The sequence below is a fragment of the Ursus arctos genome, unplaced genomic scaffold (genome assembly GCF_023065955.2).
Source record: "Ursus arctos isolate Adak ecotype North America unplaced genomic scaffold, UrsArc2.0 scaffold_19, whole genome shotgun sequence".
Classification (NCBI taxonomy): Eukaryota; Metazoa; Chordata; class Mammalia; order Carnivora; family Ursidae; genus Ursus; species Ursus arctos.
In genome coordinates this window covers 57,830,072-57,854,920 of record NW_026622863.1, presented here as the reverse complement: position 1 = coordinate 57,854,920, position 24,849 = coordinate 57,830,072, and the positions used below count along the sequence as shown (strand labels likewise).

The 24,849-nt window shown below is 36.4% G+C and overlaps 1 protein-coding gene across 9 annotated transcripts in view; it reads left to right on the top strand.

Moving 5' to 3' along the window:
• The window catches only part of LOC113269421 (NADPH oxidase 4), a 173,201-nt gene that overhangs the window by 19,189 nt on the left and 129,163 nt on the right, over window positions 1-24,849 (top strand). For all 9 annotated transcript variants that reach the window (XR_007188989.2, XM_057314595.1, XM_057314594.1 and 6 more), the window contains 6 exons: window positions 3,133-3,243; window positions 4,855-4,939; window positions 8,189-8,286; window positions 11,892-11,919; window positions 18,938-19,010; window positions 23,807-23,887. Coding sequence is in view for 8 of the 9 variants with exons in the window: in XM_057314595.1 (XP_057170578.1) it covers window positions 3,133-3,243; window positions 4,855-4,939; window positions 8,189-8,286; window positions 11,892-11,919; window positions 18,938-19,010; window positions 23,807-23,887 (476 nt within the window). In the remaining variant the exon portion in view is untranslated. The remainder of the gene's footprint in view (window positions 1-3,132; window positions 3,244-4,854; window positions 4,940-8,188; window positions 8,287-11,891; window positions 11,920-18,937; window positions 19,011-23,806; window positions 23,888-24,849) is intronic.

Genomic DNA, 24,849 nt, shown 5'->3' with positions numbered 1-24,849 from the left:
CGACCCCAAGGCAATAAATTAATTTTATGTAGTGCTTGCATATTTTAGACTGGTTTTACTTTTCACAAAAGTTCTAAGAACTAGGATTATTATATCATAGCATATTATATTAATTTTATAGATAAGAACATTTATCCTTCTTAATTTGACAGAAAAGGACAGTTAACTAGCTCAAGAATAGTTATTAAGTAGCAGATTTAAGTAGCAGATTTAAGATAAGAAACCATGTGTTTGAGATTTTAGGAAAATTACCATGTACTTGTTATACCCAGATGTTATAGACCCTTATAAGTTGCTTCCAATGGCATATGTTCTTATGATGTTCTTTAGGATTGCATTAATTCAGTCTGCTCTAACAAAATACTGCAGGCCAGGTGGCTAAGAGAATATTTATTCCAGTTCTGGCAGCTGGGAAGTCTAAGATCAAGGTGTCAGCAGATTTGGTATCTGATGAGAGCCCTTTTCATGGTTTGCAGAAGGCCACTTTCTTGCTGTGTCCTGACATGGAGTCTGTGGTCTCTTCCTCTTCTTACAAGAGCACTAATCCCACAATGGGGCCCCTACTCTCCTGATCTTATCTAAACATAGTTACCTCCCCAAAGCTCCCAAACACTATGACATTAGGTTTCTTTTCTTTTCTTTTTCTTCTTCCCTCCCTCCCTCCTTCCCTCTCTTTCTTTCTTTCTTTCTTTCTTTCTTTCTTTCTTTCTTTCTTCTCTTTCTTTCTCTTCCTTCCTTCCTCCCTCCTTCCTTCTTTCTTTTTTCTTTCTTTCTTTCTTTCTTTCTTTCTTTCTTCTTTCTTTCTTCTTTCTTTCTTTCTTTCTTTCTTTCTTTCTTTCTTTCTTTCTCCTCTCCTCTCCTCTCCTCTCCTCTCCTCTCCTCTCCTCTCCTCTCTCTCCTTTTCTTTCTTGACATTAGATTTCATCACATGCATTTTGGGGGCACAGACATTCAGTCCATAAAAAGAAATAAGCTATGTTTTATTTGTATATACTCATCTAAAATATATTTATAGTTTTGAAATTACGAGTGGAATTCCCAGTTAATTACATTTTAGAGACCTTGACAGGTAGGATTTGAAATGTGAAAGTAACACTGCCATCTAGTGACAACAAACTTGAATGAAGTTGGAAAAGTGGAGTAGCTGTTAAGTGCTCTAGGCATGGTAACATGAGTCAGATACAGAGAGGACCTGGCCACATAACTTGGGGCGGTCATTTCTTTTTAGTGAACATTTGAGGTAGATGATTCTTACAGTGGTTATGCGTTAATAGGGACTAAATAAAACAAATGTTCTTCGCTGTAGGTTGTTACCCACGTAGTAAGTAGATCACGTGATTTCCTGTGTTGCGGCACTTGACTGTGATCTGTCTCCATGTTCCTCACTCTCTCCATTGCTTCCGAAGGAGGGAGTTTTGTACTCTGATAACCTAATAAAAAGAAGTTTTCATCTTAGTTGAAAAAACTAAGTATATTCAGGAACAAATATACATGAGGAAACGAGTCCTTGGTAAAATCTCCGGGTAGATTTTACAGCATTGTTAAGGAAGAAGTGGAATGCCAAGATAAACTCCATCTATCCTAAGGGGACACTTAAAGCCACTTTGAGTTAAATTACTATGTGATTTAATGTAAGCACAACAATAAAACACTTCAGACATGCAATAAATGGTTAGAAAATGACGAATATAAGAATTTTCTTTAAATCATTGAACTAAAAAGAAAATTGGATAATTTATTTGTATCTCTTAAGTCCTACACATATAAGATAGATTTTAGCTGATAAATTTTAAGTGAATTATTGTCCTGGTACATTAAAATTGCAGATAAAATTATCATCTAAAATCCCCTGAGCTAAAATTTTCTTGTCATGTGCAGATGCTGGATCAAAGAGATAACAATTATTCTATTTCTCTGGAGGCCTAAATAACAAAAACCCATCACTCTGAAATAATAACTTTGCTGAGTGAGGTGAGAATATTATATTTAACATTTTTTTCAATAGTCTAGAGGGGATTATTTCTATTTGTCTACTTACTAGTATAGTCATTGCAATATGTCCCTAAGATTTTCTAACTCATGGTGTAGAAATAACCTAACTGGAAATATTAATTACTTTTTATATAAGTCAATGAAAATTATTGCTTTCCTGACATGACTTATTACCCTGCCTCCCCTTCAGGAACAATACAGCGTGTGCTGACAACAAACATTTTGTAACAGAGTTGCTATTTTGCCAAGAATTAAGTTGGAAATCTAAGGAGCGTGAATAATTTTAAGATAAGAAAAGCATCTGACTTATACATATTTCTTAGTCAATATCCTTAAAATAAAGTACTTTTATGTTTATTTTAGGACAAGAGTATAGATATGACCCCATCTCTTGTTTTCATGTGATACACTATATGAAGAATGTAGGTTGTACCACACAATAGCAGATGACAGTCTAGCAGGAGTTTGATTTAAAATTAGTTGCCAGAAAGTATGGCCTCAACACCAAGTGTTCTGATTCTTTGAAAAAAATATTGCGCAATGTGGTTATGGGGCACAACTGACCTGGGTCTCTCCTAGTTTTGGGTCACAGAAGAACTCTGGAGACACTTTAGTGCTTAAGGTAAAACCTGAAAGATGGGTAGAGTCAGTAAGGTGAAGAGCTGAAAGGCAGGCAGGCAGTGGTTTGGAAGGGGGTTGTGCGGTCAGAGAGTTCTAGAGAGAAAACAAATGAAAAAGCTTTGTTTGAAATTTTTGGTACATTATTGGTGAAAAAAGGATTCAACTGCACAAGTGTGGAGATGCGTAATATACCAAGGCTTCGGAGGACCCTTCCTACCCACAACACTATTGGGGGGGGGGGTGCAACAAGAAATTGACTTCACACCAGAAAAATGTACTCGGGTGTTTATAACACTAGTAGAAATGAGGGGAGACTAAGTTTTATGACAAGTGCAGAGCAGAAAGAGACCGGTTTCTTTTAGGGGTTTTTGGTGAGAGGAAACTAGATGGTTGTTCAAAAGTCTCGAAGAAGTTGGCATTTTGCTATGATCCTTAAAGGGGAAGCAGGGTGAGGTCTGCAGCAAGTTTGTAGTCTGTGTTTGCCTTGACTGTGTTTTGACTCTTGCCTTATTTGTTCAGCTAGGATTGTGTCTAAGCAGAGCCTCCGCGTCTGTTCTTAACCTCAACTGCAGCCTTATCCTTTTACCCGTGTGCCGGACACTCCTGGCTTACCTTCGAGGATCCCAGAAGGTAAGAACAAAAATTCCTAGTCGCAGATTCCAGGACAAAAATCAAGTGGAACAGTGGCATGTTAGTACTACTTACCTTTCATGATCTGACCATCTAATAGACTGATTTCTATCATGTGCTGTCATGATAGTAAAGACCGCATCACCTGTCAAGATGATCAGTGAGCTCTTCTGCAATACTAGATAAAGGTAGTGGATAATAGAAATGGCTATGAATAGTGATATCAGGCACTGTGCTAAGCACTCCATGGATGTAACTGTGAATCCTCACAATGATTCTGCCGGTCTTGTAGATGAAGAACCCGAGGCACAGAGAGGTTAAGTAACTCGACCAACATCACGGGACTAGTGAAATGGCAGAGCTCAGATCAGTCCCAGTTCTGAGATTTTTCCACTCTACTACTATGCCTCATTGAGATCCTGTGCTTTCATCTAGTTAAGTCCTGGTGAGAAAACTAGAAAATAGAGCCCTGTTGACTTCGAGCAAAATATACAGTGACTACTGTTGTTGGTGGCAATTTATCTCCTTTTCACATACATGGATATTTGAAGCTATATAATAGTCTTGGAGAAGATGTCTTGATTAAGATGTGATGTCATGTGTGATGTAAAATGAAGGTTGTAAGGGAACAGTAAAGCACTTTGGAAATTAAAACTCAACTGAAATTATTTTTTATCTTCGGTTATCCTGGTGTGTGTGTGTGTGTGTGTGTGCTTCTTTTCTTTGTTGGAATAGTAAGGCACTGCTGGATCAATACTGATACTTTAAAAGAGGTTGTTAATATGAGGTCACTCTGATGTTCTGTGTGGTTCAAATGAGCAGATTTACTGCAGTAAAACTTCTCAACCTTTTCACGTAATTATATTTAGAAACTCTTTACTTTTAATGCAGTAATTTGTGGAAATAATTCTTTCTCTAGGTTGCCTACCACTGTAAAATGCTAGGTTTTGATACCTAAGGCTGGCTATTGGCTTGGCGTGAAGAAAGAGAAGAGAAATGGCAGGAAATGAAAAGTGCCCACCTAAGTCTCTCAGTATTTAAATAAGTTTTAAAGAACGGTCCCCTGATGTGAAACATAGGTATTCAAAGATGCTTGACATTTTATTTTTTTATAAGCTCAAGAAGGCATTTAAAACCATAGATGGAATTGCTTCATTTGAAAGTCATCTTATTTTTTGACTACAAAAAGAAATCATATATATTGTACAACTCAAACATTCCAGAAATATGTAAAGTAGTCAGTGAAAGTTTCTCCTAATATTACTGTGCTAGAACAACCACGGATTACAGTTTGGGGTAAATGCCTTCAGATTTGCATAGAATGCCATTAATTTTAAACAAGATAGGATTATAGTATAGTTTATGTGTTATCACTCTTTTACTAGCCATATATCTGACGCATCTTTCCATGTCAATAAGTCTTTTCACATTCTCTGTAATGGTCTGGGTGTTCCACTGACTAGATATATTATAATTCATCTCACCAACTTTTAATTCCTAGGCCTCTGACGTATTTCTAAAATTTTGATATCATAAATAATGCTATAGTGAAAAACTTTGTACACGTATCTTATTTCCTGCTTATTTTTCACCATACCAAATTTTACTTAGGTTCCAAGCAGGAGAACCAGAAGATTGTTGGATAAAAGCAGAACATTCCATATAACCTGTGGTGTGACTATCTGTATTTTTTCAGGTGAGAAAACCAAAAGATGTGAAAACATTATGTTAGAAGAACACATTTTATGAGTGGTATTTTTGTTGTTTTGTAAATTATTTGCTGTTACCAACTTGTGATTTTCTCATCACATACCTTAATTTTCTCTTCCATGTGTTTGAAGAGAATTGCCTAATGGTGCTACAGAAAATGAACATGCCTTACACATTATATATATAGTTTTCACATTATAATGTATGAGAGTTGGCCCTCAAGCTGTTAATAATTGTTTCCTAAAAGTAAAATGTTTCATTTAGAAACACTAAAAGAAACAGAATAAAAGTTTTTAAGGTTTAAAAATAAAGGTATGATAGGACTTTAAATGCATACAAATTAGAATGCGAAATGTACATTCATAGAATGTGATTCCATTTAAAAGTATATTTGATAGGGATGCCTGGGTGGCTTAGTCGACTGGGTGTCTGCCTTTGGCTCAGGTCATGATCCCAGGGTCCTGGGATCGAGTCCCACATCAGCCTCCCTGCTCAGTGGGGAACCTGCTTCTCCCACTCCCCTTGCTTGTACGCTTGGTCTTTCTCTGTGTCAAATAAATAAAATCTTAAAAAAAAAGTATATTTGATAAATGTTTCTTTGATATTAATACCTGGTATTAAATGTCAAATGTTTGTGAAATTTATCCTGTTCAGTTCCAAGTTAAAATACCAAGTGAGAATCTTTTGGTTTTTAAAAGAGTCATTTTAAAACAAGTTTTTATTCTGAATATTTATGTGATATGTTTCAAATTTTGGAACAGAAAGTGATAAACATATTAATTAAATACGTGGACTATGGAGACGGGGTTGTGTAGGATCTATCCCAACTTCCCTTCTACCTTACTATGTGACATAGCTCTCTGGTCTTTGATTTGTTGTTGTTTTAATCATAAAATAGATTGACAGTAGCACCTGACCCAGTTTTGAAGACTAAAAATGAGATCGCCCATGGGAAATTTTTAGGTTGGAATTAGTTATTATAATTTACAATCTTGGGGTTAATTATGTCAGTGGCATAGCACCTGACATTTCCCGCCGGTCACTATTTGATAGGACAGAGCTGTTTTGACACCAGGGACATTTGATCTGGTTATGTATATATGGCTATTTTGAATCAGACATGTTTTGGTGCAGCTACTATCAAGAGGTCATTAAGCTCTCAGCTTTTAAAAAAGTCGCCAAGTGCTGTCAAAACAGGCATCTGCACTGTTTAATCCCTGGACATCTTATTGGTGGGTCCCACCTCTGGAGGTGAGAGATGGGGATTAGGACTCCATACTGCTCAAGAGGCTGGGGACGGAGTAAGAGTCCAGGATGAGATGAGGACCAAGGGTGTGGCCAGGATCAGGGCTGGGTTAGAACAGAGGGAGTGAAAGGTCAGGAAATCAGGAGGGTCAGGGATGTGGACACATTTGTAACTTGATTTGTTCTAAACTGTAGTTGTGTCCAAATATTCTTGTTCAATTGGAGAACAACCAAGAGACTGAGATCGTGTAGAGTCTTGCCATGAATGAACACACATTCCAGACGGTTTGCGTTCTGCCACCCACTAGTTGTCTGACCTTAGCTGGGTGTCCTTTTCTAACCTTCGTTTTCTTCTCTGTGAAATAGGGATATTTCTACTCACTTCATTGGTTTATTGTGAGAATTAAATTAAAATCTATTTAAAATGTCTGGCCTGGCTTTCTCCCTGCTGCCCAAAATTAGAAGCCCTGATTTCTTTTGACCTGAAAGGTCCTTTAAAGAGGTGAATGTACCCCTTAAGGGTGTATCTAAGACAACTAGTACCTAGGGCTTTTTTTCAGGAGAATTCAAAAAGAAAGAGCCATAAAGCATGTAGTTAACATATAAACCTTTAATTTAAAATGAAGGAATTTTTAAAAATTTGCACATTTCAGATGTGATAAAGCTAGAGAACGCACACAGTTTTGCTTAAATAATGTTTTATGCTTGTGCCATAGCGGAGGCTCACCTGGACAGCCTCTTAAATATTTCCTTAGAACTTTGTCCTTGCTTGTTAGTTAACCCCCTTCTAACTTCCTGTCCACTTTTTATGAGACCTTTTTCCTTCCTCTAATTTGATTCTGGCAGGAGCTTATCAATCCTTTAACTAACTTTGAAGTTGGTTAGCATTCTCGTCCTTCTCTTGCTTCTATTTGTCTTTGTGAGTCCTTCAGAACTCTTGGCGTATCAACATCTCATGTGCTAAGTTGGAGAGAACCGTGAAGTTTTCCAGTTTCTACACACGTTTTCTGTTGAATAACTACATGCCTTGTATCGGTATAGACTGTAATGGTTCACTAACCAGTTTCAGGTCACTTATCTCATTAAGTCAAATAAACAGATGATTAAGTCAAATAAACAGGGCCATATTATTGTCATTTTAGAGAGAACTAACCTGAGGTGTTGGTAGGCAAGCAGTGTGGCCAAGAAAACCAGATTTCCAATGAATTGTCTGTTGTCCTTTCTAGTACATTGTAATATACTGTTAATTTGAAACTTATCTCACCTACAAGAAGAGATTGGGAAGGGAGGAGGTGTTCTCATCCAATGCACAAGTTCGTTTGCTCCTTCCTTGGCCAGCCTCCTCAGAGTAATTTTCCTTTTCCCTGGTCATGCCAAAATTAATTTGTGTTTAACTCTCTAATAATTTCCTAACACCTCCATTTTCTGTGTGAGCTCTCAGTTGGTTGCGCTCTGTTTACTGTGCCAGTGTAGGTAGATTATTAAATGGTAATTATTATTTTCCTGAGTTTTTAATCCCAATGAAGTGATTACCAACACTTTTACTGTGAGGTTTAAGAAATTTAGGAACTTCCTTCTGAATTTATGGATTGTGAGAAATTTTAACTGGCTAAAAGTCTTTCAGTGGGCCTATATTTTAGGTTGAGCAGTAGTGAAGCATACAAGACCAACAACAGATTTGGAGCTAGAGGAGAGGAGGAAAATGTAGAAAAACTCAAATATCCAGGCCATATTATATACACTGACATGCGTTGTTTCCTAACCCTGACTTGCTAGGGTTATTTATTTTAGCCATTGAAAATTCAGTTTCTTTACATGATTTCTAATACTCAATGGTCTATAATCAAGATTTTTTCTGTCTTTAAAATTTCCCTTTTCAGTTTAATATTTTATTGCTCAGGTAGCTGTCAAAGTTTGACCCTGTGTTTACTTAGGGAGAGGAAAGCGTACATGAAAATCCCACTGATTTGCGCCTCATGTGATTCCACAGGTGTGCATGTGGCTGCCCATCTGGTGAATGCCCTCAACTTCTCGGTGAATTACAGTGAGGACTTCACTGAACTGAACGCAGCGAGATACCGAGATGAGGTGGGTGGTCTCCATCTTCTCGTCCTTTCTTTGGTGTGAGCTGACTAATGAAGGTCTGTGATTTTCACAGAAAATTTGTACCTTACTGCTCCTTTTGAGTGCTGTTAAGATGCAGTTGTCAAGTTGAGTTTTGTTCCTTTTCAATAGAAAAAATAGGTAATTACTATTTCACAGTCTCTACTGCTGAAAATGGGAGTTCGAGAGTGTCTACTTTCTACATTCTGCGGAGTTCAGATGGCTGCCACTCAGGCCGGCCTTCTGCCTGCCAGCAGCGTTGTCTGGCTCCCAGCCAGTGGAGACTATCCACAGTGTCTTCACAGGGCATAGGTTTTTTTAATAAGTCAGATGCTGCACTTGGGGGAAAAAGGGCAGAAAAGCAGTTCGACTATTTGAGGATCCTGGATCATCTCTTTATTTGACTTAAAAAATCTTACTGAATTTTAGTGGTTACTCTGGTTTTGTTTTAATCCTTGAAATAGGAGACCTTGAGCTGAGTTCTGTAGCAGGCAGTGTCTGACTAAGGGCTGCTTTTCTCCACAGGAAGCCACCCATGAAATGAAATTATATGTGCAGGGTGCCGGGCGAGGGCCTGATGAACACACATACAGCCCTGGTTAGCTGTCTTACAATCAGGACTTCATCCTGTCCTCAGTCTGTCTTTCCTTCACGCCGAGACTTCATCAAAAATCCAACTGCTGGGTATCGAATTGGATCACCCAGCCCTGTTCTGCTAAGTCTGTAGTGACTTTGTAAGATTGTTCTCCATCTTCCCCAACTCCATATGACTGGAATTATTGAAATTAATACTGCTGTGATTCTGTGCTTGATCTCCTTCCCAGGACAAAACAAAGGGAAAACTAACAATGAACACAGAAACAAATCACGAAACCAAAATAGCAAGCAGCCTTTGAGAACTTCTTTGACGAGACACTAATATTCTTAAAAAAAAAAAAAATGCCAATATGATTTAACTGGTCTGGGTTGGGGTCAGGCATTGATATTTTTTGGAAGTTCACCAGCTAATTGGGGTGAGCACCCAGAATTAAGAGCCACTGTCAAAGCCAGGTCCTTCGCATGTCCCCGGAAGCTCTTCGTATGTAATGATTCTACAACCCAGAACCGGAGACACCACCGTTTCTGTCTCCCGCTGTCTCCCCCCATTCCTCTATTCCCCTCAGCCCACAGCACGTGGGCTTCCTTGTTTCCTACATCTGCCATGTACTTTCCTCTTTATCTTTTGCTTCTCTCTTTGGTTTCTGTCATCTTAGGTCTCTAAGAACTATAATGGTTCTCTCATTGTAATGTTGTATACTTGAAATATTATAAAATATTTCAATATTTTTAGTCATTTTAGGTTTTTAGTTATTTTTTTCATTTTATGAAGGTTATGTGCTCCAAATAAAATATTTTAAAACACTCAAGCAAATGAAGTTTAAAAGTGAAAACTTCTCCAAAAGTAGCCACGGTTAATAACTTTCTATCCTCTTATATTTTGAGGGGCATTTTATGAAACCTGTTCCTCAGCAATTTTCTTGTTTCCATAATTACATGGACTGTAGCTTTCTGTATCAGAAGATAGAGACCTATTATTCTCTTCATATTAATGTGCGATAGTTTATTTTTAGCTTTTTCCTTATTCACAGATGTTTTGGTTGTTTTTGTGTTTCTGTTATGAACCACACTCCAATAAATTAATTTTTTTAATACGCTTCCACTAGGCAGATTCCTAGAAGTAGAATTCGGTTTCAAAGGTATGTACATTTTTAGTTTTGCTGGACATTGTCAAGTTGCCTTCTACAAAGGCTTCACTAGTTGACACACTTCTACCAAGTTTGTCAAAATGCTTATACCTGCCCCTCAGTTGTTTTTGTTTCTCTTTAATTTTTGCCAATCTGATGGATGAAAAATGGTAACTCATGGTTTTAATATGTATTTCCCCTTTCTTTGTTTCCTTCCTTCCTTCTTTCTTATTTTCTCTCTCTCTCCTTTATTTTAATAAATATTTTAGAGCCCCTAGTAGGCGTTAGACAGTGTGCTAGGGGAGGATGAAAACACACACACACACACACACACACACACTGCATGCATAAACAGATATAGCCTAACCTGAGTTGTCTTTGAGAAAGACTGATTTGTGCCACGTACCGTATTGTCCTTTGCTTTGTGCTCTGTGTCTTCTCCATATTTCTAGTGACTCACCCTCCAGCTCCTGGGTGGCACGTTCTTGACGGCCTAGCCGAATCTGCCTCATCCTGTCATCTGAAAAACTGTCTCTTACTCTCACATTCCATTGCTATTCCCTGCCAATAGTAATTGTTCTGTCTTCTGAGTTCCCACAGCTCTTTGTTCATATTTCTGGTATTACCACTTTGTTCAGCTGGTCTTGTATTTTCACTAGTTGTTTATATATTAGGTTCCTTTAGGTTACCATTGAGCTGCATTCCTAATGGCAGAGGTAGAAGTCTGGCCCCAAAGGGATGAGGAGCTATTGCTGCGCAAGTGGCCCTTATTCAAGACTTCTGAAATTATTTCATATGAATGGCTTCCCACTTTGGATATAGGGTGGCCTGACTCCAGAGTCAATGGAGGCCTAGGAAAAAATTTCTGAAGTTGTGCAATATTAAGCACTATTAGGATGAAAAACAAATCCCCAAATCTCCCGGGGATTGACCTCAGTTTTCCAGAAGATAGAAAAGGAGTTGCCTAAGGTCCATTTCACCATGAAAGATGTAGTTCAAAGGACAGATTATACTAACAATATTACTTTTTACGATTCTGAGTAATAGGAACCTACCCTCTTTATTTGAGTATTATTACTACTTTGCATGGTATTTGAAACATTGTTAAGTATTCAATTAGTATTCTTTGCATTGACTTTACAACGATAACCCTCTGTACATATTTTATTACTTTTGATTCTCACTGTCTTGACATCTTGTAGATGCAGTTTGGCGATTATGGTGGACAAAGTATATATTAATGTTTCCAAATTATAGTCAAAGATATTGAGTCTCAAATGGTCAAAGAGTGGGCTTTAGGCCACTGCTACTAGCTTGAATTAGCCACTGAGATGAAAGTCTACATTTTCTGACTCTTTACCAAGTGCTTTTTTTCCTCAGAAGGACAGTCTTCTCTGTGTTAGATTTTTAAAGAATTATTTGAAAGAGAGAGAGAGTGTGTATGCATGAGTAGGGGGAAGGACAGAGGGAGAAGCAGACTCCCCGCTGAGCGTGGTACCCGACACTGGACTGGATGTGGGGCTCAATCCCAGGACCCTGAGATCATGACCTGAGCTGAAGGGAGACACTTAACCAACTGAGCCACCCAGGTGCCCCTTGGGTAGATATTTTTGGTTTTTCAGCTGAGAAACTGAATTAGGGAAATTCTGAAACTTGCTATGAGTGACAGAGGCAGGATTCCAGCCCAAATATCCTGGTTCCAGAACCTGTGTTGCATGAAAACTTATGCAACTCGATGGAATTTCTCATTTCCACTGGGAGAATACTATCTTAAATACTTCATGGATCATATACCTAGCAGATTCCTTGTAGAATTTTACATTATCAATGATTTGTTCAGTCAAATTTTTTTTCTCTTTTTCTCAGGATCCTAGAAAACTTCTCTTCACAACTGGTAAGTTGGTATTCCATTGCTCTTTCTGAAGAGTCAGGAAAATCTTTGAGAATAAACATCATCAAACTACACAGCAATTAAATGTATGGTAAAATATAATGTGGAAAATTTGTGATCAGAACAAATGTTACCAAACATAAGTTGCAATGAAAACAGGGACACGTGTTAGAATGAATGAAGAGTACCAGTAAGTAAATGCATTTGCCTTCCATATGTTTCTCCAGTGACAACAGTGGTGCCATATGGTTATTGAGGACCTGCTCATGTGCCCCTGGCTGTGGCGAGTAATATTGGCGATAATACACATGAAATAGTCTTCTACCCTCAAGTGTTGGAAAGACACACCAAGCACCATGATTATCGCTGTAGTTCTTATAACTCAGTAATTTAGTAGGATATTTGGTGATCTTAAAACCTATATAAAAAGAGGAGGAATGAACAGTCATTAAAATCGGTTATTTTTCTTGAAACGTGTCTCCTTTTTCATCTGTAATTTAGTTTTCCTTCTCAAGCATATTGTCCATGAAATCTCAGTCTAGACTATTCATTTGTTAAAGCACATGTAAACATCTCAAAATTTTGTCCTGATGTTAGTATAATTCTTACTAAAATTCTTCTCTTTTTCAACCCTACATTTATAAGGATGAAATAGAAAACTGCATTTGGGAGATTTTTAGCGCATTATTTCAGGGATAAGGACAATTAGGTCATTGAGATGGTCTGTCATTAAGGCTTGTCTATCATAAACACCCTATTAAGGATCAGGATTGCATATAGACTGAGGCATGGCTCTGTCGAATGTATTGTTTTTCTTTTCAACCAGTTTTATGATAAAAATAGCAATAATTCTGGTGTTTTCCCCTTCCCTTTCACAACTGTATATTTAGATTTATAAAATATTTTTTTTCCCTGTTTATGTATGCATGATGTTTGCTACTTACAAAGTATTTTACAGTTTTCTCTTTAGGAACACAATTTTAGTTTTGCTTACAACTTTGCTCATTGAAAACATGTTTTTTATTTAAGCCAAAAGAACTGGATGAGAAATAGGAAGGAGAAAAAACAGAAAAACCAAACCTTGTGTATGAATCAATGTATGTTTTGGTTCGTATGAATTCATTTTACAGAAAGAATCAAGAACTTTGTTTTAATATTACTTTCTACAGTACCAAGTATAGGTGAACCACTGGGACATGTAAAATGTTTGAAAAAGTTTAGTTTTCAAACACAGAAAAAGATTTCTTCCATGACCAAGATATTACATTAAGAAGCTAAGTATAATGAATACTTGTATAGAAGCAGGTGATCTGTCCATATGGCATGAAACCCCTCCATCCTATGTTGTTTCCCAGAAGTTCTCATGAGTGGTGTTGGACTAACTAGACATGATACTTAAAAACACAGATTTCCTGGCTCCATTCTAGAGAGTCTCTGTGGTGTGACCCAACAGTATGTTTCATTAACCTTCCGCTGTACCTCAGGAGCTTCTGTTTCACCCTTCCCGGGCATCTCGTCATACTCTTGTAATTCCCTTCTTGCAACACCTAACTTCTGTCTACTCTCTTACCTGATTCTTTCTCTCTCTCTTTTTAACCTTGTCCACTTCTGCTCATCCTTTCAGTCTCAGCTGACCATGGCCCATCATGCACAAATTCCTCCCTGATTCCAGTAGGCAGAGCTGATCTCTTTTGTTGGCCTGGATTCCTAAAGATACATAGTAAAGTGCTATGTTGTATGATAATTTCTTTCCTTACACATATAATCATTTCCGCCACAAGGTGAGTTTCTCAGGTGTGAGGCAGGGCTCCGCCTAGGGCATGCAGGGCCCCATGTACATATTTTTTTGTGGAGTTTCTTTCAGTACAAACAACTGGAATCACCCCAAATCAGCATGTCAGCATCATTTTAGTGCCCCAGTCTACATCACTTCATGAAGGGAGTTGTATGCTGGCCAGAAGGAATCATTCACTTCCCAGCTTGAAACCCAGCCTGGAACCCCAAAGTATGAGTCTAGAGCTTCGAGGGCATCTGATTGACCCTACTGAGTAGTAGGTGAGAGAACAAAGCAGAATCAAAGGATGGCAAGGAATAAGAGACCACTTTCTACAAATAGACTTAATCTAGCTTTGTATTACTAATATATCTATGACTAAAACTGTTTCATAGCTATCTTTGAACATTGTTAGGTACAATGCCTAGGAAAAATCCTGTTTCTTTTTTTTTTTTTTTAAAGATTTTATTCATTTATTTGAGACAGAGAGAGCATGAGCAGGAAAAGGGGCAGAGGGAGAGGGAGAAGCAGACTCCCCGCTGAGCAGGGAGCCCGATGTGGGACTTGATCCCAGGACCCAGAGACCATGACATGAGCCTAAGGCAGATGCCCAATGGACTGAGCCACCCAGGCTCCCCCAAAATCCTGTTTCTGTTGGAGGAATGCATGCATGTTCTTAGCTGTTCTAGTGATAAAGACCATTTTTTATTAGTTAATATATTTCTTGGATTTTAGTTTGTTTAATGTTACATAGAGTCTTCTCTCTTTCTCAGTCATTTAATATTTTTCAACGTAATCTACAACTGAGAAATTAAGATTATTTTGTAGAAACTAAAGCCTGTGGTAGTTCAAGTGACATAAAATATAGTAGTTAGGTCACTCAATAAGAAATGTTAAAAGCAGTTCAATTAAGAACTTATAAAATAAAAAAAAGAATTTATAAAGTAAAACAAGTTTAAAAGATTGGATTATTCAAACATACATTTTAAAATGTTTGCTACATTATTTCCAAATTTGGTAGTACCTTGTATGATGAGAATAAAATGCACAGTATCCAATTTCAATTAGAAAAACCCTCATAAACGAATAGGATTGTGTTTCCAGTTATGTTAGAAACAACAGGATAATGAGTACAAGGTGGTATATTTCTGACCACATCTGGATATGGATGAAAATGATCTCTCAGTTTCATCTAGAATTGGCAGTACAGTACAATCATTCATTTTAAAGGCAACTAATTAACAAATTTAATAAACAGATAAAAAGTAATAAGAAAAAACATACAAGCATGTCTTTCCCTAAGGAAACAAGTATAGGTTTTGCTTCATAACTTGAAGGATTCAGAGACAGTGTTCTTCACTTTGGCAAGTAACTTTGCCCAGTAAGCTTTGACTAGCTCAGTCATTTCCAACCTGTGCTTTCTGACTCCTGGAATGTATGTAGTAACAGAGGCTAATATGTTAGGTCTTAGCTGAGCTGTCCTTGAAAGCTAGGTTAGGGTGCCCTTTGATGTACCTGGGAAATACTCAAGCTTAGCTCTCTTTTAGCACTTAATGGCCTGCATTGCATTTGTCTGCTTATCCTGTCTTCCACACTGGACTGAGATTTCTTTTAAAGCAGGTTTCATTTTTTGTTCTCACTTAACAGTATACTACAGATGCCCAGAGAATATTTACTGAAGATAAGAGCCAGTTGTTTAACTCTTCTACTAGATACATAGATCTCCTTTACAGCATCCAGATAATCAGTTAGCCAGCCCCTGTTTGTTTAATTCTAGCCACAGAAAATCATAGCTTCTTAAGGAACTCGCCCTCCTTTTTTTTTTTGACCGTTGTAATTGTAATAATTCTTTTAAAGATTTTATTTATTTATTTGAGAGAGAGAGAGTGTGTGTGAGCAGAGGGAGGAATAGAGAGAGAGGGAGAGAAGCAGACTCCCCTCTGAGCATGGAGCCTGTTGCGGGGCTTGATCTCACGACCCTGAGACCATGACTTGAGTCAAAATCAAGAGTTGGACACTTAATCTACTGAGCCATCCAGGCACCCCTAATTTTTTCTTTTCATTGTTAATTATAAGTAACTTTTTCTTCATTGATCTGGTCTATAACTTTATAAATTACAAACTCTGGTCTTTTTATACTTCTCGAGCTAGAAAGGAAACACGAATCCTTTAGATAGAAAAGATAACTTCATAAATCTGAAAGAATGTTAAAAAGCATTGAGTTGATTCTCCTGTTTACAGATGAGATCCAGTGAGATTGGGGTTTGTCCTAAGGGACAGTAACAGAACCATTAATCCCAGAATGTGCATCCCATCAGCCAAGCTGTCTACTTCATCTTCAAATAACTGATGTCAACTATTTTACTACCCATCCCCCCAAATCTTTCCAATATATTTTCCATGTTCTGCTCTTAAAAGGAGTTCTCTAGTTAAATGTTTGAGGAAAGATTTGTTCAAATTTAAACTGGCTTCTTGGAACTAGTACTTCCCAGAGACATTAATATACTAATGTGTCCTGTGACTCTTCAAGGAATAGTTATTACGCTTTTGAGTAATAGAAATTAATACTTCAAGGAATTAATGTTCAAATAATATACTTTGGAAATTATGCCTCTACACTAAACATACTCCATTTTTTCAGGTGTCCTGATTAAGTGATTTGTAGACATTCCATAATTAGTCTTGGCATATTTAGAACCACATGGGAAACCTGTATGCAGACACAGTAGAATTTAATGAAACCCCAAGATAATTATCAGAAAGGCCTCTCCAGCCACACATTTCACATCATGGAGCCATCTGGGATTCTATCATTTACTTATTCATTTGGTCAAATAAGTTTTTTTTTTTTTTAATACTTGAGGCCATAGAGAAAGACCTCCTCTTTTTTCTTCTTCAAATGTATTGAGTTGTAATTGAAGTACACTAAATTATACATATGTAAATTATGTTATTCGATTGGTTTTGACATATGTATACACTTGTGAAATCAAGACCAAAATCAAGGTGACAAATATATCTGTCATTCTAAAAAGATTTTTGTGCCTTTATAATTAATCGTGCCCTTTACTCCTCTTAGCAACTGATCTGCTTTCTATCACTGGAGAGTAGTTTGGATATTCTAGAATACTATATAAAAGGAATCACAGAGTGATTCCTCTTGGGATTTTTTGAGGGGAGAGTGTCTGGCTTTTTTGTGATTCATGTATGTCGTTGCGTATAGTTCACTTTTTTAAAACTGCTGATTAATTTTCCAGGTACAGATATTATCACAATTGTCTATCCATTCATTTGTTGATGGAAATTTGAGTTGTCTACAGGCCTTATCTGTTAAAAATAAAGTGGCTCTGAATATTTTTGAACAAATCTTTATGTAGATACATGTTTGTGTTTCTTTCGGGGAAATACTTGGGAATGGAAAGGCTGGGTCATTTTACAGGCATGTTGTTATTTGCAAATAGCATTTTTCTGTACTATTAGTCCTTTAGTGTGAACTAGTACAGTTGTCTTCTTCTCTTCTCTTAGGAAGTTAGTACTTGCCTGGGGCAATGGGAAAGAGGAGAAGGGAGTGCCCTGGGAAAGAAGTGTAAAGAAGAGATGATTTGGATTATGCACATCAGGAAAGGGAAGTCTTGTTAAGCTTCCAAATCTGTACATTGGAAAGACTGAGGAGGAAAGAGTATCCAAGTATAAGTATACAAAGATGAGCTCCTTAATTTCTCATGTGGCTCTTTACAAGTAGAAACTTGTTTCCACTCTACTGAGATTTCTAATGTTATTTTCCAGTGTTTCTAAACTGTTGGGATTCTAATGATGCATACCTGTGTTGCTCTTCTGTTGTTCCCAGCTTGTCTGCTTCTCTTAGTGGCTTATAGTTCATGATGGCCCTTCCGTTTCCTAGGTGGTTCTTTGGCAAGGAGAGAAGTTGGGGGACGTCTGTGCTTTTGGAGATACAATTGTTTCAGTCGCTTTCCATGTAGATTTAAGATGGAATCTCTCAGCTGGGGCATTTGGGACTTAACTGTTGCTTGTATGATTGTAAGAGTAAATAATGGTAACTTATAGACAGGATATTTTATTTAGTAGGAATAAGATAATAAGAAATGAGACTATCGTGATTTTAGTTCTTTTTGATATAGCATATCAGCCATTCATTTTGGATATGCTATCTGGGCTAACATTGTATTTTTAGCCATCTATCATGTCAGTATTAAGTTTGAAAACCAACACGTTTGCACAGTTTTTTCTTTGTTAAAAAGTGGTTATTATATCACATCAGAAGCACTGACTGCAGTGTATTTTCCGTACTAAGGAAATATGCCTGCAAGTGTTCTTAAAAAACATCAACACTATAATTTTTTTTCTTGAAATCTATTTTTTTGTTCTACACTTGAAGTTGTGGGTTTTAGAAAGCTTTAGGTTTTGTTTACTTTTTCATTAAAATTATTCTAGATAGTAAAAGCAAAAAGAAATTATTTGTATTGAAACTGAAGCAGCTACTAGTTCCATCAAAGGGGGGCTGAGAGAGGAAGGGAGTTTTAGTACTGAGGTGGAGAAAACCAAAACAGTAAAGAGTGTTCCATGTCAACCCAGCCCTGTTGTATATTTTTTCCTCCTTTAAAACAATTTTATTAACGTATACTTAAGAGCTAATAAATTACATCTATTTAATGCATACTCTCATAAGTTTTGACTCGTGCATATATCCATGAAACCATCATCACTATCAATATAATGAACGTATCTTAACACTCAGTCTTTATTTTATTTTTTAAATTTTTCTTTTTTTTCTAATAATATTTTTTATTATATTATGTTCGTCTTTGTCTTTAAAATTTCCTCATGCCTTTGGAAGTCTTTCCTTCTGCTGCCCCTTTCCTACCTCCCCAACAAACATATGTTTAATTTCTTTCTGTTGTCTTCATTACTGACATTTGATATAGTATGTACATTTGGTAGAGCATGTCCCTATAGAAGTATGTACACATTCACCATTCTGAGTGGGTTAGTTGAAAGTACTAAGGCGGACTCTTCTGTTAAAGGTAGAAAAACTACTTTGCCTTAAGTACCTTGAAACTGCGCTAATTTTAAAAAGGCTTTTTTAGAGAGGGAACATACAAAGAGAGAGGTGATTTGAATTGGGCCTCCCACAGAGCAGCATAGTACTTTGGATTTTAAGGTAATAATTTTTGTACCTTTTTTTCTGTATGGTTTAAATTAAAATGTACTTACATACATTTTTTATAGTTCCTGGCCTGACAGGGGTCGGCATGGTGTTGGTGCTCTTCCTGATGATTACAGCTTCTACATATGCCATACGGTGAGTGTCAGAGTCATTATTTCAGTATTTACTGGCCAGAGTGTTTAGATTTTCCTCAGATTATCCTCACTTTCATATACAGGAAGAGTCTTGATTAACTGGAATGCTTAGCCAATGCAATCAATATTCTGGTCAATGGACTATTTTGGATAACTAAGAGAGAAATAGAGACATTTCTATATAAAATTTCCTGTTTTTGAAAATTTTTATTGTTTTAGTCAAATATTCTGTGTTGGTAAGGAAACACATGGAGACTTTTTGATGACTAAGGAAATTTGAGTTCTTCAGGGTCATTAATCTGAAGAAGAGTGTATGTCTATGAGACATGACCTTGAATTCAACATATATGCAAAGGAATATATCACAATTATTTTATAACCCATTTCCTGGTCTGAGTTTGTTTTGTGGGAATTTAATGTAGTATTCTAAATGAAGCTTTGGAAACATGGTTAGTTGACATCTGCTAAAATAACTGGAAATATCTGCATGCATATTTATTCTTCTCTTTATGAGATTTTGAGCAACTGCAGGTATACATTTTCATGAGCACTTTCAAATGTTCTTTCTGATGGACATGTTCTGTATTTCGTAATATTTTATAGCATCTTATGTTTCTGGTCAAGCTTTTTGGTTAAGAAAGCAAAAAGAAGAGATAATATATAATATTCAAAAATCCCCAATCATTCTACTTGTTGAGATGTGAAATTTAATGGAAACACACACACATGCACACACATAAACGTCCATTGAAAATAATTGCCCAATAAAGTATTTTTTAAAAAGATTTTAGATATTTATTTTAGAGAGACAGAGAGAGAGCACGCATGTGAGCAAGCTGGGTGAGGGGGGAGCAGAGGGAGAGGAAGAGAGAGAATCTCAAGCAGACTCTGCACATGGGCTCAATCCCATGACTCTGAGATTATGACCTGAGCCAAATTCAAGAGTCTGATCCTTAACTGACTGGGCCACCCAGGTGCCCCTACCCAGCAGAGTATTAAAATGAGTCTATCCTTGAACTTCTGAACACATCTGTATACACATCCACATACAATAAAATGTTCCAAGTAAACTCACCACTCAGAGATTAGCACTATAAACTTTCTGGTGTTAAGGATTATGGGCTTAATCCTCCTTGCCCTTGCTCACTCATTTCCCATTTCTTACTTCCACCAACACCACTCTCTTTTTCTTCCTTTCACACTACTGATCTCTCTCTTCATATATCTATTTTACCAATATAGGATCATATTATATATACCATTTTAAATCTGCTTGTTATTTAAACCCATTAGGAACATTTTTCTGCATTGATGGAACTGCATATCCTCATATATACATTACTTTCCCCATCCACCTATTGTTGGATATTGTAGGTTGATTCCATTTCTTATAGTATTTCAATTCTGAAACAAACACCCCTATCCATATGTCTTTGCATACATTTTCAGTTATGTCTCAAGGAAAAAATCTAGATGTACAATGGCTGGGTCAAACAATAAGCACACCTTTCATAAGAATTAAAAATCACCTTACAGGAAGGCAAATCAAATCTCTAACATCAGTGCATGAGAGTGCCAATTTTGTGGGGAGAAATTTTCTTTTAGTTAGGTAAAGCATTCATTAAAAAAAATTCATTTTTCAGTTTTAGGTATTATCGAAGGAAAATTAGGGCATATGACATATTTATTTGCAAGATTGAAGATACATGAGTGTTCTAAATCTAGGAAAAAAATCCTTAATTAAGAGAGAGTTTTGTAAAATGGAATAAAAAGATCAGCTTCTATTTTCAACTGAGCCATTACATTTCTGCTCATAAGAACTCAGTGAATGTTTATTAATCTTTAGTTTTTCATTTCTTTCTTTTTTTAAAAAAGATTTATTTATTTATTTTAGAGAGAGAGAATGCACCCCTCTGTCAGTGGAGGGAGGGGCAGAGGGAGAGGGAGAGAGAGAATCCCAAGCAGACTCCATGCTGAGTGTGGAGCCCAACTTGGGGCTCGATTGCAGAACCCTGAGATAATGACCTGTGCTAAAATCAAGAGTCAGCCGCTTAACTGACTATGCAGCCAGGTGCCCCATTTTTCATTTCTTTAAAAGATATTGTAAAACCAACTCTACTTTTCTCCCAGCTTTATTGGGGTAATAATGGAATTCTCTTTTTTTTCCCTAAAGATTTATTTATTTTAGAGCAATAGAGATGGAGGAGAGAGAGGGGTTGAGGGAGAGAGAGAGAGAGAATCCTCAAACAGATTCCCCACTGATGTGGAGCCCGATGTGGGGCTTGATCTCACAACTCTAAGATCCTGACCTAAGTTGAAATCAAGAGTTGGATACTTTAAATGACTGAGCCACCCATGTGCCCTTGGGTGAATCATGGAATCCCCATGGATTCCATGGATCATGGAGATAATCTTCTTCTACCTTTTCTCTTTACCAGTGAGGAAATAAAGCATTAGAGAAATGAAGTGAATAAATGGCTCCACAGTTTGAGTAATTGAATATAGTCTAGTAATTCACCAATGGTTCATTAGTGGTCAAGCTATTAAAATAAGTAATATAATTTAATAGCAGGTGACAGGAATACAAACATATTTTCATCTCAATAGATCTTTAAATGGTAGCGATTAAATCTGAGCTCTAGTTCTGAATTAAAATAAGTAGAATGAACGAGGAATTAATTTCATCTATAGAATTAAAAAATATAAAAGCCAGAACTGAGATCATACTTACCAAAAAAACATAAGATACAGTCCTAGGAAAATTATGAAAAAACCAAAGTGATATTTTTAATTCTACTATTATTTATATATGATAAGAAATGAAACATTTATAATTATTAGAAATATAATGATTAGAAAAATGCAACAACAACATTATTTCCAGAAAGGTATATGTAATTGTCCAGCCAGAAAATCCAAGAGAACTATGGGGAAAAAAAATAGTATTATACCAAATTAAAGAGTCAGATTAGGTAAATGAACATAAAACAAATATTAAAAATGGCTTTTAGGTAACAGCTATTATCAATTTGGAAATTGAGTAAAATAAAAAGGTACCACTCACAACTGCAACACAAACATAGAATATCTAGGGATAGACTTAATAAGAAACTATTGAAAGCCATATAGAAAAACACAGACCTTCGCTGAGAGAAATAAGTAGAGATTTGAATAAAAGCAGTCTTTATTCCATAACTCCATAAAGATGGAGTTCTTCCTCAATCATTTTATAGGTTGTTGTAATTCCTGTCAAAATCCAAGATAGATTATTTTGTTTTTGAACTTAGCAAAACAATTCTAAAGTTCATCTGAGAGAACATCCAAGTACATGTTCCAAAGAGGAGTAAAAGGGGCACTGTGGCTTACTAAACATTAACATGATTAAGCTTCAGTGACTTAAAACAGAATAGAACTTAATTGCAAAGATGGCTAAGGAATTGAACCTAATGACAGAATTGATAGAAAGCCCTGGAAGGGACTTTGATTATATATTTATATATATATATATATATATATATAACATATAAATGTATATGTTACAAAGTTATGAGGAAAATAAAGCTTATGTGAATGAAATTCTAGATAAGTTAGAGGTAACTGTAAAAAAAAAAATTATGCCACTAAAAATTTAGAAGAAATTCGCCCAGTAATAAATTATCATAATTATATGAAACTAGTACATACTTAAAATTTAAATAGTTTACATGCAACAATTAAGAAAAATACCCTGTAGAAATGGATAATTATCATGAAGAAATAAATCACAGAAGAATTAAAAGCAAGTAACACACAAAGGAAATAATACCCAATTCCACTTAATACAAAATAACGAAAATGTATAAAGTGGAGTCTGGGTTTGAGAAACAGGCTCTCCTACTCTACAGTGGGGTTTGTAATTGATAAATGTTTTCAGAGAGCAATGCGCAATGTGTATAAAAAACAAAATGTGTGTCCTTTGACATGGTAATTCCACTTCTAGGAATTTAGGTTCAAAAAGAAACAGGTATGTGCAAAAAGGCATATGTTACAAGCATGTTAATGATCTCATTTATGATTATCAAAAGCTCTGGATGAAGTAAATGCCAATCAATTGAATACTGTTTAAATCAGGGGTTCTAAAAGTTTCTAGGGGTTGTAACAGAATCCTCTAAGAAGCTTTTACCAATTTCTGCCATCCACTTCCAAGATACTAGTATGAATATTCATCCAGACATATGAAATGAAGTAACTGTTAGTCTGTTTACTTTTCTCAAAAATTTCATGGGTTGTGCTTATCATACCCCTTCCTTTTCAGACCCTTGGTTCTCCCCCAGGGCAATAACACCAAGGTGTTATATTTAACATATATGCTGTTCAGGAAAACAATAGAAAACTTTAATGAGCATTTCTTTAATTTCTCTCAATTTGACTTTCCTTTGGACTCCTCTCACAATATATATTGGGATAGGAGCATTATTTGTTTTAGATATCACTTGGAAATTGAGAATATTGATCAAAAGGATAATAAAAGTTCATATTAGCAGCCTATTACCTACTCCTCAATCTTACATCATCATAACTTTAAAATAAACATTTTATTTTAATTCCTTCCATGTATCTTTATTTGAAATACAAAAACCTTCAAAATGATAAAGTATTACTTATAATTTTGTCAGTTTTCTCTGCATGGTATGCTAATACTTTGATACTAATAGATAAATCTGAGATAACTCCTATTTTAACTGTCTTCAATTTTGACATGTGTCCGAAATGATGGGGTGTAAAGTAGCATTGAAATGAAGTTATTTGTTTTTTCAGAGTTTCCAACTATGACATCTTCTGGTATACTCATAATCTCTTCTTTGTCTTCTACATGCTGCTGATGTTACATGTTTCAGGGTAAGTTTAAAAAATATTTTAAAATATTTTTAAAAACATGTATGCCTAAACATGGGGTAATGAAAGACAAATCTATAGGAATTATCATAGGAAGTGGTAAAATTATTTGGTTACTTGGAATTGAAAGTAGTCTCAGAAATGAAGAGATAGTTCTATTTTTAGCATAGCATATTTTAATGAAAGTTGTATAAAACTGTATTAAAACTGAAAGAGTTGGGGTGCCTGGGTGGCTCAGTCAGTTAGGCATCTGCCTTTGGCTTGGGTCATTTTTCCAGGGTCGGATTGGGCCCCTGCATCCAGTTCCCTGTTCATCGGGGAGCCTGCTTTTGCCTCTCCCATTGCCCCTGCTTGTGCTCTCTCTCCCTGTCAAATAAATAAATAAAATCTTAAAAAAAAAATAAAACTGAAATAGTTACTTCTCCCACAGTATTGCAGGTTTTCAAAAAAGATGTATTTATTTATTAGAGAGAGAGTGTGAGAAGGTGGAGGGGTGGAGAGAGAAACAGACTCCCCGCTGAGCATGGAGCCCACTGCGGGGCTTGATCCCAGGACCCTGAGATCATAACCTGACCTGAAATCAAGAGTCAGATGCTTAATTGACTCAGCCACCCAGGTGCCCCCACAGTATTGTAATCTTTAAAATCCTCTATAGTTATATCTTTTTTTTTTTTTAAGAGAGAGAAGTAGAGGGAGATAGGGGGAGTGGCAGAGGGAGAGAGAGAGAGAGAATCTTAAGCAGGCTCCATGCCCAGTGTAGAGTCTGACGCTGAGCATGATCTCACAATCCTGAGATCATGACCTGAGCCAAAATCAAGAGTTGGATGGTAAACTGACAGCCAGCCAGAAGCCCCTCTATAGTTATATCCTGATAATGTCTAAGAGAAAGTTAATAAGAAGTGCAGACTTCAAGAAGGTATTTTAGTGTTTGTATTTTTAGGAATTCCTTATGTGTTGCTGCTGCA